We start from the raw sequence: 18,693 nt of genomic DNA, 5'->3' as shown, positions 1-18,693 counted from the left end.
GAACACTTTCTGGAGAATAAAACAGAGCACAAATGGCCCTGTATGTTAAGCAATCAAGCTCGCCTTTTCTTACCTGAAAGTCATGGCAAATGAATCAGGCTCATCTCTCTTTCTAATCAAAAATGCTCCATCTCGAGGAATTCGCATCAACATGTCTTCTGCTTCTCCTCGGCTCAGGTTACTGTAGTACCAGCTACAAGAGATGGGGGGTGGGAAATGGAAAAGCGATTACAAAGCTTGTCAAAGTGCCATTCACTGAAAGTAACTGGAGATGTTACTAACATGTTACAAGATAAATTATTCATTAGATTTTTCCCATCTTGCCACATATGACAGCAGCTTATTGCAAAATTCTGTAACACATCAGCTTATTTGGGGTAAAGCCATCAGCAAAACATCAGAACACCTTGTCTGCTCAAAATAATAGAACATAAATCAGCTTGTCTCCCTGGAACAATTGCACAGAAAGCTGCCTTAACTACAGAAAATCAAATGACAGACTGGAGTAGTCGTTTTGGCATGGCAGATTTTGAGGAAAAGCCCAAACACCGGTGGAGGGAAAACAACAAGCCTGGGAATATACTTATTTAGGACCAGATTCTGTCTCTTGTGGAAAAACTGTTCCACACAAGCAATGATGGCAAAGTCTCGCCTTAAATGACCATCATCTCATTTGAGTGGAGATGGGACAATTCTCCACCTGCTAGCATAAAAAGAAGGATATGTCTCCACAGCACAAGACAGTAGTGAGCAGAGAAGGGAAGCAGGGAGAGGGAGGTGGAGATCTGCAGCTCACCCTGCTCTTTGGACTTCCCTACAATCGTAAGGAAGTTCCCCCTTTATCATTAGCCTCTTCGGGGAACGGGGTCTTGCTCTGCAATTCTCACGATCCTTAACCATCAGTTGTTTCTATAACGCCCACAACCAAGCGCAGCACAATGTATCCCAGAGAGAATTTTAATTTTTCCATAGGAAATCCATTTTCTTCCAAGACGACAACCGAAAAAAAAAGTCTGCACACTCCAAAACAACCACCCTCCCACTTCCCTTCAGCTCTACATACTCCTTAGTTTCATGGGGGCTGGGATTGGGCACAGCATCGGTCAGACGCAGCTCAAACTCCGCACATCGCAAGTTGGCTTCCTTGTAGTGTTGAATAAGATCGTAGATACTATCAAAGATGAGGTTGTCGGTCAGGTAATATTTCATGACTCCCCCTTCTGAAAAAGAACGGATGCGGCAATGCTGGACACGACCTGACCTCCTTAAAGAAAAAAGGATTGAAAAAAAAGCAGTTAGTAAGGCTGAGGCTATTTCCACACCTATTCTGGGCTAACTCTTATTTTTGTGAATTTGTAAAAATGGTGGCTAATTTGCTGCTTCCTTAAAGAAACAAAACCCAAAAGTAGCAACTCGTACCACTGCAGAATTCGTTCTGAAGGCCCCCTTACTGCTAGATCCATCGGATGTACTGTTACTCACAACGCCCAATTTGAAGAAAGCATGCAAAAATCTTTTACTTCTTCCCCAACAGGGGCATTCTCTATTATCAAAAATGGTCATTTTTACTAGCAGCGATCAAGCTCAAGAGACTACCTGCTCAGTTTGGAAGCTGATGATTACACCCCAGCGTACGCGGGGTCAGATTCGAACCCTCAGACCGCACATTGTAACAAAACCCATAGGCTACCACTGCTTTGGAGGACTGAAAAGTAAGACCCATCAGCCCACGACAGGCTACTGATCAACAAGCTAACCTCACACAAAACCTAAATCGGGTCGCACGATGTGAGACTGAAATACAGCAGAATTAATCAAAAGTACAATCTTTCCTCACCTGTACCAATAACACTTCACAAATGCATTTCCCAGTCTCTACTGCTCATCTCAGCTGTCACAACACACGCTAAAAGAGTTATTCTCAGCAATGTGCCTTCCGACTCTATAATCTATGAATCTCGACAGAACAAGCCAGACCCCTGCATGATCAAAGAGCCCGCACCAGCACCCAGGACCAGCAGCCAACGTACCAGAACGACAGAGTGCAGTCATCGGGGAAAGCTTCACTCTCCCGAACAAGGAAAGTGCCGTCCTTGCCCCCCATCTCTGCACAATATTCCTGAAGCAACCTCTCGGCAGTGGTTCTCCCCTCTTTCATTTTCCCGTGGAACCATTTCTCACGTAAGTGCAGCTCAGTACTTTTCACCTCCTAGATGGGAAAAAGAAAAATGTTCACTATCACGCACACCAATTTTCTAGCCTCTTTGAACTTTTGTGACCCTCTGGAAGGAAACGTCCATCTCAAAGATCAGACATATGTTGTGCTGTCCTGGACATGTTGTAGGAGGTTAGGGCAGGGCTGTGACTAGGAAGAGTCCTCTAAAAAAAAACCCAACTCCTCTGAGATAGTCTTGTCCTTTTCCCCAGGTTTTCACAGAATGAATAAAGGCAAATCAGATCTTTTCAGGTTACTTTTGGGCAAAATGTCTTTCGCCTCCCCAGATTTACCCAAGAACTTATGGTCTACAGGCAGAAATGTAAAGAAAATACGTGTGGAAATGGGAGTTTCTTGTTACTAAACTTTGCCCAGAACTTTTTTTTTTTAAAGCTACATAGCATAATAACCAAATAACTTACAAATATAATGCATATCACCAGTAAAACCACCTTCTATTTTAGCCATAAGGGCTTTACGCCATCGCAGCCCTGCATTATATAATGAGGTCCTTCTTCAAATAGTGCTGACACTAAATCTCTGGAGTCTCCCTGATTCCCCCAGACAAAGCTCCCGCTTTTTCTTTTTCTTTTTTAAAGCAATCACTGATTTAAGCTCTACTCAAAAAGGTCATAGCTATAATATCCAAGAAAGCAAAACCTTCAAATCTTTATGCTCTGGTTCAAAGATAAAGTGTTCTCTGCTAAGATACAGGATTAGGAGTCAGGACTCGGTGTGTGGATCCTGTAGTACTACATCTATACATGGAATAATATTTCAGCAAATATTTCTGAAATGGCAGAGCAACTTTCTAGTTACTTTTCAGACTCTCTAAAAAAAGCATCCATCTAAAATCAGCTTTGAAACACAGAACTCACAGCTGAGTTGGACTACACTTGAATGCGTCTGTTATAGCACTTTACTATCAAAAAAGGCTATTTTATTGTCCTGATATAAATAGGGTGCCTGTACATCCCAGTTTGGTTGGGATAGTCCCAGATTTCGCAGGCCAGTCCAGGCGGGCTGGTGAAAATTAAAACGAACATCCCGGCTAGTGGGCGCAGGATGGGGAGACAGAACTGTACCAACTGTGAAACAGGAAGCTCTAGCAGACAGCAAAACTGCCCAAAAATAAGTCAGTTTGATTAGTGGAATAAGTGTTAAAAAGTGGAGATGATCATTAACACCTGTAAGGTAAAAAAATAATGGGTCACTGACTCCTGTAGCTGCCTGAATAGTACAATACCAGAGCAGCACCATGCTGCCCAACCCCTGCCTGCACCAAATTGAGGCAGTGTCCAAGATTTCACACTGCCCCATATGGTCACCCTATGTATACACTTCTTTAGCTCTAAATTAGCATACACTACACATATTTTATTCCGCTTTCAAAAAATGGCTGTCAAAGTGCTTAATAGAGGCCCAAATTTTCATCAGGTGACGTCAGCAGCTGCACCCAGTTACCAGACAGATTCTCTACAGATGCATGTGCAGCAGACCAATCGAGTGTGCAAACGACTAGGGAGTGTAAACAGACCCATCTGCAAACACTGTAGAGGCAGTCTGAGAGGAAGATTTTGACTTTCAACTTGAAAAAGCTTCAGGTAAAATTCATCCCCTTAGTTTAAAATTAAAGAGAGAGAAGAAACATTTATTATTCTCTTGATGTGAGCATGGTATTCCCATAGGCACCAGACATCAAGCAGCCGATGAGGAAGAGTGACACTCCTTTAAATCATGTGTAACGCAGAATTCAAATCAGACAGGGCATGTAATTAATGCAAAGCACTGGACTATGACATGCATATATCATGTCTGTAATGATGCTCTCTTCAAACTTATTCCATGGAAACAGAAAGAAAACCTCAGTGCCCTCCTTCCTCTGTTCAAAAACCCTCTGTGTAAAAGCCTGTGTGTGACTTACAGCCAGAGTGAAGATGATTAAAATGCCTGGGTTTCTGGAGGTCTGGAGTAACAAGCAGGATGAATTTTAGTTTCTCCTGTCTAGTCACATGAAAAAACCCCATTTAGGGTTTTCACCCCGGGGGAGTGAGCTTGAAAAATGAACAACACAAAGACTAGCCGTTACCTTTTGTGGATCCTCATCGGGGTTCTGTTCTATATCATCGCCAAATGAAAGCTTTTCATCAGCAACAGCGCAGTAGTGTCGGGTCCATTTCTGGAAAGCAAGACAGGTGTTAGCACTGTTAACAGGATGACGAGACAAAATTGCTAAACCCAAGCACAGAGCACCTCTCTTCTACACATGCACACACGCAACAAAACAGCAACAACCAAACATTGCTACCTCTGCCTACTAAAAATGCTCCTTTAATATTTAAATCCCTGTGGCGTCCGAGATTTAACAAGCTGCAGCGGGCAACAAAGAAATTATACCTGTTCAATGCTATCCCACATGTAAAGTTCTCCTTGTTGCTTTTTCTCCTCCTTTTTGTCTTCCGGGTTCACATCTACGTCTCCCTTAGGTCCCAGCTTTTTGTGCTAGAAAAAAAAGTTTAAATAAATACGATAGATTCTAATCCTATTTCCTGAGCACATCCCAGCACTATCATAAGAGTCAACTCTTCACTTGACTTCTGTTTGGTATCTTGTATGCAGAGGTTACACGTGGATTTAAGCAGGAGGTGCAGCTTTCTATTCTGAATGCCAATCTCATCTGAGTGCTCCTCTAATTACCTGACAGCAGGCACTAATCAAGGAGCAAGAGAAACAACTCCGAGGATGAAAGCCTACCATTCATTAGAGGACACCTATTGTTAAATGACCTTTGTGTGACAAGAAAGGAAGGAGAATAAAGGGGGAGAGGTTGTCAGACCTCTGGCTGAAGAGAAAAAAGAACACAGCTAAAAGGAAACTAATTAAGAGGAGTGGAAATCTCTTATCCCAAAAAAAGGACCACAAGAAAGAAACGGAGGTGATTATTTCGCATCAAATGGAGCCAAATTCTGCTTTCTCCTCCCACAAGCATATAACTCTTCCCTGGGATAGAAGCACTCAAGTTCTATTGTGCAAAGAGCAATTACCATGGCACAATGACTGGGTCGAAAGGTATCACATAGTGGGAGTACAAGGGCAATGCTGGTGCTTGTAGCCAGGAGAAGATGATTCTTATATTACTGATACACACACCAAGACTTTCAGTTTGTTCAGGATGCCAAGCTGCTATGTGCAAAGTACACGTCAACACCCTTGAGAAGAGTAACTCCAGCGATTATCTACAGAATAAAGTCTTCCCTTCTAATGAAAAAGATGCAGAGATTTAGACCATCCCAGAGCAGCACGGAGACATTCACAACAGGGCAGAACAAAGAGAAACCCAAGTGAAGAATAAGTCACTATGACCAGTGCCACAGGGCAGGTTAATACAGGTGAAATGGCAGCAGCCCAGATATTTTATGGGGGGAGTATAGGAAAGAAGAATTAGCTCAGGGGTTGGCACCCCCAGCACACGTGCCAGACCACTGTCCTCACGTACACACTGCTCTCAGATGCCAAGGGCACATTGTTCTCACGTGCTTTGGGCATACCTCAGCAGGCCCAGGCTCTGGGCAGCTGCCACTACCACTCATGGAGCCCGGGAGCAGTGCAGAGGCTGCAAACCCTGCTGCAAGCAGCCTGGGCTCCATGGCAGGCAGCAGATACCCAGAGCCCAGGCCAGATGTGGCAGGCAGTCAGGAGGTGCAATGGGTGCAGCAGGGTCCAGATCTCTGGCGTGGTGGTGGCTGCGGCTACACAGACACCTCAGGGCACAAGGTGGGAAAGGGGCCAGGAAAGCACAATCCCGGCCCCTCCCCTGTCCTCTGCCCAGCAGCGCACGTGCACCCGCCACCAGCAACAAGCCACGCCAGGTCTCCGCAGACCATGGTTGGGCTGTTTGCAGCCTGTCCAGCGCCTGCTGCGAGCAGCCCAGGCTCTATGGTGGGTGACAAGGACCTGGCCAGAGCCCAGGCCTGCTAATTAAGCAGCTCCATTTTATGTAGGCAACTAAACATCTCATGTAGATGTGGCCCCAAAGAGTGACATTAAGGAAGACTTTTAGTCTGAAGAAAAGAGGACTGAGAGGGATTTGATAACAGTTTTCAAATCCCTGAAAGGCAATTATAAAGAGGCTGGAGATAGTGTTTCCCTGCGGCTGTAAGGGACAGGACTAGGAACAATGGCCTTAAACTGCAGGAGAGAAAATGTAGGTTGGAGAACAGAAAAAACTTTCTGTCTATGAAGCATTGAAACAGGCTACCTAGAGAAGTTGCAGAATCTCCATCCCTGGAAATTTCAGGAGCAGGTTGAACATGCACTTGGCTGGGATGGTTTAGGGAGGGATGATCCTGCCTTGGGCAGGTGGCTGGACTATTTGACCTTATGAGGACCCTTACCATGATCATCTGAGTCTAAGACCCCAAGATCTCAAAGCTGCTAACAAATCTGCCTATGTGAGTCAGACCTTTATTCTTTGTGTGTGCCAGAGTGCCATTTGCTTTTGCAATGTTCAATGAGCAGCATCTTTTGGAAAATGAAGTCTATAGTCTGTAAAATGCTTTGGGATCAACTGGAATGGAAGAGGTTATATAAATACTGGCTAATAATATTAATATTATTTTCCATTCAAGAGCGTACTTAACATTTTTAAGCAGGATGTAATTGTGCAAAGAGTCTATGATAAGGATCTGTAGCAGCAAACCTTCCTGAAATTGAATGGTGACATTTTAGAAGCTGAAAGGTTTGCTGGGAGACCTTTAGAAAAGAGCTGACATTTCTTCTTGCACTTAAATCAACCACATTAATTACTAAGAAAAATCAAACAGCAAGCAATTTAGTATGTAATTTATCAAAACTCCATAAAATGTTGCCAAGTGCTAGTAACGTGCACTTCAAGCATACAGCCTCTACCATCCCAAAGGAGCCCAAAATGCTTTATAAACATTAGTTAATTAAACCCAGGTTTTGCTCATTTTATATATGGCAACTACAGACTTGTCCAATGTCACATAAAAGTTAAAGCAGCAGAGCCAGGAAAGGAATCCAGGGTCTTGGTTCCCACCACCCTGTTTAAAGGTACCACAATACATTGTGAATCCTGTACAACGAAACGTGCCTTAATGATAATTTTCTCTTTCAGCTGCGTTGGCGATGGCAGCTGATCTGCACTGGCTTCAATGGGCTTTGTCAGAAGCTGGTCCCCAAATACGTCCTTGAACACTTTGGCCATGTGTCGCTGCTGTTCCACACTGCAATGCTCTTCAATCGAGAGGATCACAGGGAAGCTGGGACAACGAGAACAGAGAGGCAGCATTCAACATCTGTTCCTGAAAAAGGGCTGCGGTGGGGAGGGAAAGCCGGAACAAATGGAGAGAGGAATGCATACACCCATAACCACTAGATTACATGCTCCAAGGAGAGTACAGGCACTCAGGGAAATTGCCAGTGTACTCATTACTTTGTAGTTCGAGGTGTTTATGGCATAGCAGGAGGCTTGGGTGCACCCATGTTTACTTAAACATCTAATGGCTGAGATGATGATACCCATCTGCAACTCACTCCGTCAGACAGGCTTGGAAAACCCTGCATATCAAGGCATGCCTGTGCTCTTTATCTAGCTCCCCAAATCACATCCACTTCAGAAGTGTTGCCAAACCAAAAATAAACCACTGCCTTTGCCAGGTTGTAGCTGCTGAGTACAGGCTAAGACTCATACTGCTGTCAACAGGTGCCTGGGGAGGAAGTCTTTCGCTCTGATGGAGGTACTGCAGTCATTGTTCAACTCCCAAGGGGAAACATTTGGGGATGGATCAATGTCTTCTTCTCTCTATGGCCAGCCAATTACACCACATGGGAACGAAGGCAGGAGGCTTGCAACCCTATCTCTTTCCCAATCAAGAGATAAGAAAAGGCTTATAAAGGTATCTCAGCACAGAACTGGAAAGGCAAAGCTGGGACACTGCTGTCAATTCAGGTCACCAGAGCCAGAAGCTCACAGACAGGTTTCCCCATCTCCACATTAAGGAGCTCACCTACACAAGTAAGTTAGTGGCTTTGAGTTTCCAACTCACTAACACCGCTCAACATTTCCAATAGATTAAAAATCACATTATTGAAAATATTTGCTATAACAAGGTTACCTATACAGGCAAGGTCTCATGCAGGGAGATGAAGAGCGTCTTTTGTATTTTCTAGCTCTCCCAGCAGCACCCTGAAATGTCATGGGCCCCCTCCTGCAACTTAAATATACTGAGATTTGTGTCTCCTGGAGTATCACAAAAACCATGCTATGGAAGATATAGACATCTTGGCCTTTTCATGAATCCAAGATGAACAGTAAGGAAACACCAGCCTACGAAGTCAAGAAAAACTTACTCAGATGTGACAAACGCATGATCCTTGATGGCCTGCACCACATCATCAAATTTGATTTTTGTTGTCCGAGTCCATCCATGATAAATTATCGGTTTCCCATCAGGACCATCCCAGCAATCCACTAATGAACACAGCAGGAGGGGAAAAAATAGAGGCAAGGTAATTATTTAAACAACTCCAATGTATAGAGCACAACTCTATCTAGTGCCTCCAAGTGCTCTATACAATCCATCGTATACTTTTATATTCTGTTAAAATGCTGCTTGAGATGGACTGATGTCCCTTACAGAGAAGATTAAGTTTGTTTAAGTATCAAACACAGAACATCACACAGATTGTTCAACGGTTAGAAACCAGGAAACAAGGGGTGTTCTTACACATGTAAGCGCCGCAGCATCGGGCAATTTGTAAAGCACCCAGCACGGCGACGCTTGCAGTTGTATAAGTGGCAAAATGCACGTCAGCACTGAGAAAACGGCGGCAGCATGGTTTTGAACTAAAATACCTGGGAGGTGCTTTAGTTCAAAAGTGCACCAGCACCATGGTCTGCACGCTGCCCTGCATTTCGCTGCTCATACAACTGCACGCAGCGCAGCGCAGTTCGCCTCAGCTCGCCTGCAGAGCAGACTTGATTCATCAAGTTGCTCCGAAGCAGCGGATCTCCAGCATGGTGTGGGGAAAAAAGTATGTGTATAAATGCCCAAGGAGTTTAGACAGTTGTTTAGACTGTTTACCACCTATATTCACAAGTAGTAAATCTGCTCCTACAATTTGGAAGTTTCTCCATTTACAGCTAATCCCAGTTCTCATGTCGGTACTTAAGACAGATGCTCAGTTACCAGATTAATAACTATACCACGGGGCCTCTTGTAAATATGGGGGAGAGAGAGAAAGAGAGAGGCTGATCGCAAGATAACTTCTGAACACTGCTGAGCGGTGCCTGGCCAAACAACCCACATAAAATACCATAAAGTGTGGACAAACCCTTCAGAGGATATCCTTGTAGTTACTGGAGATATTAATTTTATAGACTCTTAGCTGGGCTGACACTATTTTCTGTGTGATACCAGTACAAACACAGAGGGGCTGCAACCTGGTGTCCATGAAACGACTGTCCATCAGCATAACTGCATCAATTAGCTACAAACCTTCATCATAAATGTTCGTCATAAATTTATTTACTGGGGCTTAAACCGTTTGCTTTCATTTGGTAACTGTGACAATTTGTCACTGGTGTATACCCTGAGCTAGGTGAGAAAAGGGCTAGTTAGACTTCCAAGGAAAGAAAAAGAGCAAGTGCACAGTGCAACAGATGGGCATTCCTGCGAACACTGGTTCAAGGAATTAGCACATCATTTAACAAGAAATGCATGACCCTGTGTTTAAAAACAAAACAAAAAAAAAAACCCTGAGAGCTCTTGTTTATGTCTGTGCTTAGCAATCAGAGGAAGCTCCACCTAGGTGGGGAGCAAAACCATTCTTTCATCACATGCCAGTCCACGAGCCTCTTACTCACACTCAATACAGCGACATCCCATGCGAAGGCACCTGATATAAGCTTCTGTGGAGGATTCACTTCGAAGCTGGTCCCCCGTGAGGTATCTAAGCAGAAAAATGAGACTGTGAGTTAGGAAAGGCAACGATGCCAACATGTTCCCCCCGCCCCCCATGAATATGAGCCAGCAGTGTGTCCTTGGAAGTGATTATTCCCCTCTATTCAGCACTGGTGAGGCCACATCTGGAGTGCTGTGTTCAGGTTTGGGCCCCCACTACAGAAAGGATGTGGACAAATTGGAGAGAGTCCAGAGGAGGGTGACAAAAACGGTTCGGAGGCTGGGGGACATGACTTATGTGGATAGACTGAGGGAACTGGGCTTATTTAGTCCGGAGAAGAGAAGACTGAGGGGGGATTTAATAGCAGCCTTCAACCACCTGAAGGGGGTTCGAAAGAGGATGGAGCTGGACTGTTCTCAGTGGGGGCAGATGACAGGACAAGGAGCAACGGGCTCCAGTTGCAGCAAGGGAAGTTTAGGTTAGATATTAAGAATATTTTTCTCACTAGGAGGGTAGTAAAACACTGGAACAGGTTACCCAGAGAGGTGGTGGATGCTCCATCCTTGGAGGTTTTCAAGACCCAGCTAGACAAAGCCTTGGCTGGGATGATGTAGTTGGGGCTGGTCGTGCTTTGAGCAGGGGGTTGGATTAGATGTGACCTCCTGAGGTTCCTTCCAAAACTAACTTTCTGTGATTCTCTGAAGATCAGAGTGAGGGCTGACATCTTGGGCCATGCCCCCACATGCCTATGTATGGCAACACGCGTGGGCACTCGGTTACTACAACCCGTCAGCCACATTCATCTCCTTCCCTGGAAACAACCCTTTCCACTTTGGAAACTGTTACACCGCCAGTCTGTATTCCAGCATCTCCCCACTGGCACCCTGCACTCCCTCCTGATCTGGCAGAGATCAGCACAGCACTTCTGTCACCTTTCCAGTCACACAAAGGTGGTGGCATTTTCCACCCCAAAATGATCTGACCACATTAAAGCAATATTACATCCTGGTTTTAGAAGCTGACTGGAGGCCAGAACTCCTGGGTTCCACTCCTGGTTTCTGCCACAACTTTCCTTTGAAACTGTAGGCAATATAAGTGTGAAATACTATCACCATCCTTCTCGAGAGCTCTGTTTAAACACAGATGCACGCACAGCTGACTAAAATGCTGCAGCACAGGTAGCACAAGGACTACCAGTACAATTCTGACCCCTTGTATACAATACACACTAAGACACGTGCATCCCAGAAAGAACTTTTACCCAAATTCTGCAACTTGCACAGAGACAAAAGTCCCACTACTGAAGAAGCTTAAGATTCACCTCTTAAAGTCTCATAAAGCCCAGACACACTAGGTCTGAACTGGGCGGTACATGCAGGGCTCTTTGAAGAGCCCTGACTCCTAGGGCACATCCAGATGAGCATGCACGTGCACTTTCCAGCGCCTCAAAGGCTTCTGAGGTGCTGCAAAACACATGCAACGCACATCAAAAGGTGCTTCACTCTGCATGTTTGCAGCACAGAGCCAAAATTAGATACCAGGAAACCCCAGGATCTACCAATAAAATGCTCCAAAAAAACCCGCAAAAAACAAATGGCACAGTGTACATGGCTGTAGCACACACCACCTGAAACAGGAGCCTGGCCAGACAGCTGCACTCCAGCTGCCGGCCAGGCTCCACGTGCCCAGGTCACTGCAGCTGCAGGAAGCCCCCAGGACCCCACGTAAGGGGCCCAGGTGCTGGCCTCAGCCTCCCCTACCCCAACCAAGGCAATTTGCCGCACATCAGAGCATGCATGCAGGGGCGGCGTTCCCTGGGGACAAATAGCAGTGGTGCGTAGTTGTGCCACTGTCCCTGGGGAAACACACGTGCACACTCATCTGGACACACCCTCAGAGTTATTTACAGGAAGCTTGTGCAGGAGTCTGAGCGTAGACTAACGGCTATTGTTCTCTTCCATTTTCTCCTGGAAAGGTTTTTTTTGCTTTGTATTTCTTGGAAATACAATTCACTGCTTCTCAAGACTTTTTTTTTTTTTTTAAGTTGTCAAACAAAGGTCAGTGACCGCTGTCAGGTGCATATACATAACCTCCCATTGAGTCTTCAGAAATCCAGACTTCACGTTCCTGGCATAACTTTTTTCTCTTAATATATGCCAGGTCTATCTGATCAGAACTGGAAGACCAAGGTTTTTAAAAAAACTTACGTGTTGTGAGAGGAAGAGATCCAGTAGTGGGACAAAGGGTTATTCATATCCTGGGCATCTATTGCATCATATTTATCATCCCAGATACTGTTTTCTTTTGAGAAAAGGTAAGTGAGAAACTAAAACATAAAGACAGAGACTGGATGTTAATGCATTTGGTTGCAAGAGGGAAAAGAATACAAAACATTATAAAAAGCAGAGTTCACTGAACTTGCTCTCTAATCAGCAAACTAAAATTTACAGGAAATAAAAAGAGAAACTATAGATAACTAAAAGAAATTATCACATTATCTCACCTCATCAACAAAGAGGAAAGGCTCAGCAGTTTCTCTCATAGTGTCATCTATAAACTTTGTCATTCGTTCTCTGACTTTACTGATATCCTGTGCCCAAGATTCCTTTAAATTAAAAAAGAAAAAGTTATCGTCATTTGTTTCCACTGCCAAAAGCATAATAATGCTCCTTACATGTGCACTATATAAAATAAAAGAGACAGACTTTCAGAGCAGCAATCGACTGAATGGCTCTCATCTGGCTATAGTTAGTTATTGTATCTTCTGTTTCACACATCCAATCTGGTTCGGGCTATAGCTGTGCTTAAAATGATGATGTCTGGGATCACATACAAATGCAGTCACATACCAAAGAGTGAATGAAACTGGCATGCTCGGAGGTTTTGCAAATCCCTCCAGCCACTTGACATCAATCAATGTATGTGCTGTCATTTAGGTTCATCATTTTTTTTCCCCAAAATAGATTTAATTTCAAAATAATGCAACTCTATGTAAGGGAAAGCCTATATGCCGATTCGGGGATAAAAGACGCCCTCAGCTCTAGTACAAAGCTGACACAGGCAGGGGCTATATTCAGGGCAGGAAAAACTACAATGTATGAAATCCTGACCCCATCAAGGCAAAGGTAATCTTGATTCTGGTCTAATTTCCTAACTTTCGAATGCCTCACTTTGCAGCCTTAGTGTTACTATAATGGTCACGTCAAGAAAAAAAAATCAAGTTCATTCAGGGAATGCACAAATGTCTGTGTTCGATTTGACTGTTAAATGAGATTTGCAAACCTGGAGCTCAAAAGGGCCTATGAATTATCAAAGCTTAAACATACAGAAAATATGCCAGGCTTTCCAAAAATATGCACGTGGTAACAGGGTGGGGGGGGGGGTCTGCAAGATATTCTTTTATCACACCTCCACCTGGAAAATACCGTATTTTTTTTATATCAACCCAGGACTTTTATCAGACAGTCTAACCAGGATAAAACCCACAGTTTAAACTAATCTATGTTAAACAGGATCTCGTCTTTACCTGTGAATGCTGCTTGTCCTCACCAGATCACTGCTGGGAGACAGACCCTACTCCTCTTAAAATTTCCTTTGACTCAAGTGAAGCCAAGATCTCAATACACTGTTTCTTTCCACGGTGCCAAGTCCCATGGGGCCATGGCGAGGATACCACCTCATATGATTATCTGGTGTCACCCACAACAGAGCCAGGATGTCACTCCTGAGATCTATGTGGTGTCAGTCAAACAATCCCATTTATGTAGCAGAAACCAAATAAAACCACATTAACTGCAGCATCTCCCTCTCATTTTTTTCACACCTGGCTTTTCTTTACAGAGAATAAACTATCATACAGCTGCAATTTATGCTTAATCATCAAGACCGATGCTTACTGATTTCAGTGAAACGCAAGTATGAAGTGAGATCATCTCTTTTATTGGATCAACTTTGATTTGGGAGAGACGTTCGGCAAGCTTTTCTCTCTCCTAGCTATAGGTTGGTTGAACAAAAGATATTACTGCATCTCACAAAACTTGCTTTTTATTTATTCCCGGGACCCCTAGGGCTACCATACTACTACTACTAGTTTCCGTGTCACCATTAGCATTGCTGTACTCTACGTCCGTCTGTGACTTCTCTGCAAAATGTGTTAACGCTGGAAGCCTTGGTAAAGAGGCACTCGGGTGTCTGACCCTCTCACCTGCTGCTCGTGTAGCAGAAATCTCTGGAAGTCATGCAGATGGACCGCTGAAGCGTTTGGATGGTCAGTATTTCTAGAACAGAGGGAAAGAAAAAAATTAGCAAATTTCCTGATGGAGGAAAAAGGAGAACAAATATCAGCTAAGTCAGGCCCTCAGGTGGATATGGCTACAGAACTGAATCTATCCAGATCGTGGACTCAAAACTTAGTCAAAACCCTGTTGAAGGCAATGGGTGGATGACAGTGTCAGGGGTGAATTTTCAGTCTCAGAATCAAAGGTCACAGCCGGCTTTGAAAATGACTCGCCACATCAGGCTGGAAAAGTTACTTAGGCTCTCTCTGTTTATCGTTTTGTAATGTGAGAGCTACATTTCCTTATGTAATCGGGGTGTTGTGAAGCTTAATTAGGGTATTGTTGAAAGTATTGTTCTTGTAAATTATTTGCATAGCTACGTGTTTTATTAAATGATACACGCACTCATTATGAGTAAGGACCAAAGAAGTTATTACATCAAGGGCAGCGAGTCTTAAGATACTTAAGAAGTTCCTTACATGCAATATACAACGTCAGGATAAACTGGCTTTACCTAGAAAAATCGTATGTGTTCCTCACTTATATTCAGCGGCCCCTTGTCTCTTCAACATGCTGCATGTACCTTATTTGCTTAGGGAACTTGAGACTTATTGCAGACAAGTAAATCAAGACATGATTTGCGTCCAAATTCTGCTTTGCCTTGACCAATCCACAATACTCCTTTCCCTTTGGGTTTAACTCCCAAAGCAAAAATTCAGAGAGCCAACTGCTGTCCTCCATTAAAGCTCTCACTGAAGTCCATCAGTAGGAAAAGTTTAGTTCTTACAGCGCATCACCCTTTCTCACTTTTCATGCCAGCTATTAAAATGAATGTCAAAGTAAAGGTAGGGCGCATTTCAACGATAAATGCTCATCAAGCAGCACAGCGATAAGAAATCCACTCTCTCTTCACTTAAAGTACCATTACACATAAACAGTGCCATCACTTCAAAGAAAAGAAATAAATGGTTCCAGTAGATCAGAGGATCCCAAACTTTTTCTTATGGCGTACCCCTTCCAGATTTACCAGCTGCCCACGTACCCCTACCAGCATACATTTTCTATTTTAACCCCTTATATGCCAGTTATTATTATAATGAAAATTAAATTACACAATTTCTCCCGCATACTGTCTTGTGTACCGCCAAGGTATGTGTACCACAGTTTGGGAACCCCTACACTACATCATTGATTGTGGGACTATGAAGTGTAGCTGCATTACAACTACACGCACACATGCACACGCACACACATGTATAAAATTGTATTAATAGGAAATCTCACCCAAGAATGAACACAGAAGAATCCTTTTTGAATTCCTCAAGAATCTTGAGATAGGAATAAAAACAGAGAAATGATACACAATACAAAAATCTACATATTTTCACTCAATAATATCTACAGTGGTTTGTGCTCTCCACATGCTGTATAGCTATTTAGTTTTTATTTGATTTATATGCTACCCTTTTAAGCTACCAAACTTAAGTTCAAATACCCAACAAACAAGCTGTCAAAGCTAGTGGGTACATGTCAGGATTTGTCCATGTAGAAGCACACAATTCTCAAACAAGAAACTTGGCCTTGATAATTCATGTTATAAAACACAAGCAGTCATTTTCCCTGGGAGCTTTTATTGCTTGATAGTCTGCAAAAACTGTAAGCACATATATACTGTATCATCTTTATTCATCTGGGCATAAAATCTAGACTAAATTGCCTCCAGGTTGGATCGGCACAGATACAGATCTCAGGAAGCAGTTGCCAACTTATCTGAAAACAGTTGTTAAGCAAGATGAGGAGTTTCTTAAAATGATCCACCAAGTGTGAGAAGAAGAGTTCAAAGGAGGTCAGATGCTGTGTGCTTTACTCTCCCTTTAAGTAACTTTTTAACATTTAAGGTGAAAAGCTAGACTCACCCTGCAAAAAGGAGCACTTAACAAGACAAACTGAACAAATAAGGCATTTCAGCAAGCAAAATCCCACGGCATACAGTTATTTGTATCAGACAGATCAACATTAAAAATAAGCTTACTCTACAAAACTGAAAGGAGAAGCTATGAACAAACCATTCCTGTGTCAACTGAGGTGAAGCAGCCTGAATATCAACAGTGGCTTGCATTTCCGCAGACACAATTAGCGGTATGCAATTACTACCATTCAGCCATTCGGACCAACATCTTCAAGTTTGGGTGCTGAAATTTAAGCACTTAAGAGCCAGATCCAGAAAGGTATTTAGGTGCTGAAGACCTCCTGAAAACAATAGGACTTAGGCACAGAAATCCCTCCTGGGATCTGGCCCTCATACCCACATTTACACATTTAAGTAAATACCCCGATTTTCAGTGACACGAAGCTTTTGAAGCTCCCATCAACTTGATGACTCTGGATGCAATGAACCTTTTTGGTTGTAGTGACCAAAATGTTCCCTTAGTAAATCTGTAAACACAGAGCCATGCCATTTATATACTGCCGGGGCTGTCACAGGCATATCACGCGGTAAGCCAACTGTATTTATGCACCATCCTCACACCAAAGGAAACAGGACAGCGACTGCCCTCATTTGGTGACCAGGACATGCAAGCAAAGTTTAAAGAATGTAAAACTTATAACGTAAAGAACGTATTTATTCTGCATTCCTTTGGATGCAGAATAAATCAAATCAGGAAATCGCGCAAGAACAAAACCCTCATTATACTGAACATCCATTAATTAAACCCAACCTATGAACATCCTACACACGGCGCAGACAAATGCGCTTGACAAACTGCTCCCAAAAGCCCCGTTATGTGTTTGCACACTTGCACTATGAGAAGTCAAGAAGCAACACTAATTTCTCCATTTCTTTTATTAAACTAGCTATCGGTGCTGGTTGTCACCGATCCATCAGACATAGTAAGACGAGTGAGCATTTTATGGTAGAGGGCAGACGGTCCCGATTCAGCTTTCATTCAACCCAAGCAGGGTAACAGCATGCTCGCTGGCTATTTTGAGATGAACTTACCGATCTCTGTTGTTCAAACATAATTTTCTTGTAGAACAAGTGAAATTGTTCAAAACTAAGATCTTCCTTGGGTGCTCCCACTTCCTGTGAGAGAAAGTTGCAGAGCATATTTAGAATTTCCTCTTCGATTTCTGTTGCGGCAACAAACATGTCCTTCCCTTACTAGCTGCCGCACGGTGCCCAAGCATGCATGTGTATGGCTGTTGCGCCCTGACGTCAACTATGTTGACATGCCAGCTAAGTGATTTCTTAAGATAAAGGTCATATGTAACATGAAAAAAAAAAGAGATGTTTTGGTTTACAGTATATTGTTTCTGATCCACATCTCTGGCTTCCAACTCTTTTATCGCTGACCCGGATAGCAATAGCTAGTTCACAAGTCTCCCACTTTCCTCTTGCAAAGTATGAGGGAAAGTGTCCCATTGATGCCTTGTTAGTAGAAGTAATGGTAGCAGTTATTTAGGGCTTTGCAGTGGAAATTACAGGGCAAGAACAACACAGAAAAGATTTTTAAGGTTCTGGGAGGACTGAGGGCCCTCAAAATGTTATGAACAGTAGTGAAAGATGAAATGAAAGTCTAAGGGGTTGGGGCTTTTTTCATAAGGCAAAAGAGTTCTCGGTTTAAATAGCGAGGAGACTGAATCTTTGTGAATTTGGCCCAGTACCGCGAACAGGGCGGCCAACCTGATTTTGGCTTTCCGCAGTACTGCAATATTAGGAACTGGAATAAAGGTGATAATAAGTTTAAAAAGAAGAAGTTTCTGAGTTACAGCCAGATCTAAACACACACAAAAATAATCTGATAATTAAATTAATTCACACTGAAAGAAGCTAAAGATCTAGACAAAATACCATACGTAGGAATCAGTTACAGATGTTAGCCAGACATCGAGTACTTAATGATAATTACCACAAACTTATCCTTCAAAAACTTCATGCTGCCTACTTTGAAGTTTACTAGTGGAAGTATGGTCTTCAGTTCCCTAATGCTGATACTGAAAGAAAAAACAGAGCAAAAAACAGCAGTTTTATTAGTATACAAGTAGCTGGCATGTATTCCTCACCAGCACAAAAGTTAAAATATTGGTACAGTTTAAATACTTTTTGTTCATTGCTCCCATCCAGCTACAACTGGTAGCTATGGTCAGAAGATTGCTGTCTTAGTGTAATAAAATGGTAAATATTCTTTAAGTGTGTGTGTGTGTGTGTGTGTGTGTGTGTGTGTGTGTAATTTCACACACACCCCCACACACACACTGCATATTTACTCAAAT

At 43.2% G+C, this 18,693-nt stretch overlaps 1 protein-coding gene across 3 annotated transcripts in view; it reads right to left on the bottom strand.

The window, feature by feature from the left end:
* Window positions 1-18,693, bottom strand: part of PLCG2 (phospholipase C gamma 2) — an 84,717-nt gene that overhangs the window by 28,888 nt on the left and 37,136 nt on the right. For all 3 annotated transcript variants that reach the window (XM_059713900.1, XM_014609279.3, XM_019488222.2), the window contains exons 6-19: window positions 18,330-18,414; window positions 17,420-17,503; window positions 15,703-15,746; window positions 14,346-14,418; window positions 12,645-12,746; window positions 12,349-12,467; window positions 10,104-10,189; window positions 8,588-8,708; window positions 7,329-7,497; window positions 4,613-4,717; window positions 4,305-4,394; window positions 2,031-2,209; window positions 1,064-1,264; window positions 74-193 (exon numbers count right to left, since the gene is read on the bottom strand). In XM_059713900.1, the coding sequence (XP_059569883.1) occupies window positions 74-193; window positions 1,064-1,264; window positions 2,031-2,209; window positions 4,305-4,394; window positions 4,613-4,717; window positions 7,329-7,497; window positions 8,588-8,708; window positions 10,104-10,189; window positions 12,349-12,467; window positions 12,645-12,746; window positions 14,346-14,418; window positions 15,703-15,746; window positions 17,420-17,503; window positions 18,330-18,414 (1,578 nt within the window). The remainder of the gene's footprint in view (window positions 1-73; window positions 194-1,063; window positions 1,265-2,030; window positions 2,210-4,304; window positions 4,395-4,612; window positions 4,718-7,328; window positions 7,498-8,587; window positions 8,709-10,103; window positions 10,190-12,348; window positions 12,468-12,644; window positions 12,747-14,345; window positions 14,419-15,702; window positions 15,747-17,419; window positions 17,504-18,329; window positions 18,415-18,693) is intronic.

Source organism: Alligator mississippiensis, chromosome 10 (genome assembly GCF_030867095.1).
Source record: "Alligator mississippiensis isolate rAllMis1 chromosome 10, rAllMis1, whole genome shotgun sequence".
NCBI classification, from domain to species: domain Eukaryota; kingdom Metazoa; phylum Chordata; order Crocodylia; family Alligatoridae; genus Alligator; species Alligator mississippiensis.
The sequence above is the reverse complement of the archived record's forward strand: the minus strand, read 5'-3'. Positions and strand labels throughout refer to the sequence as shown.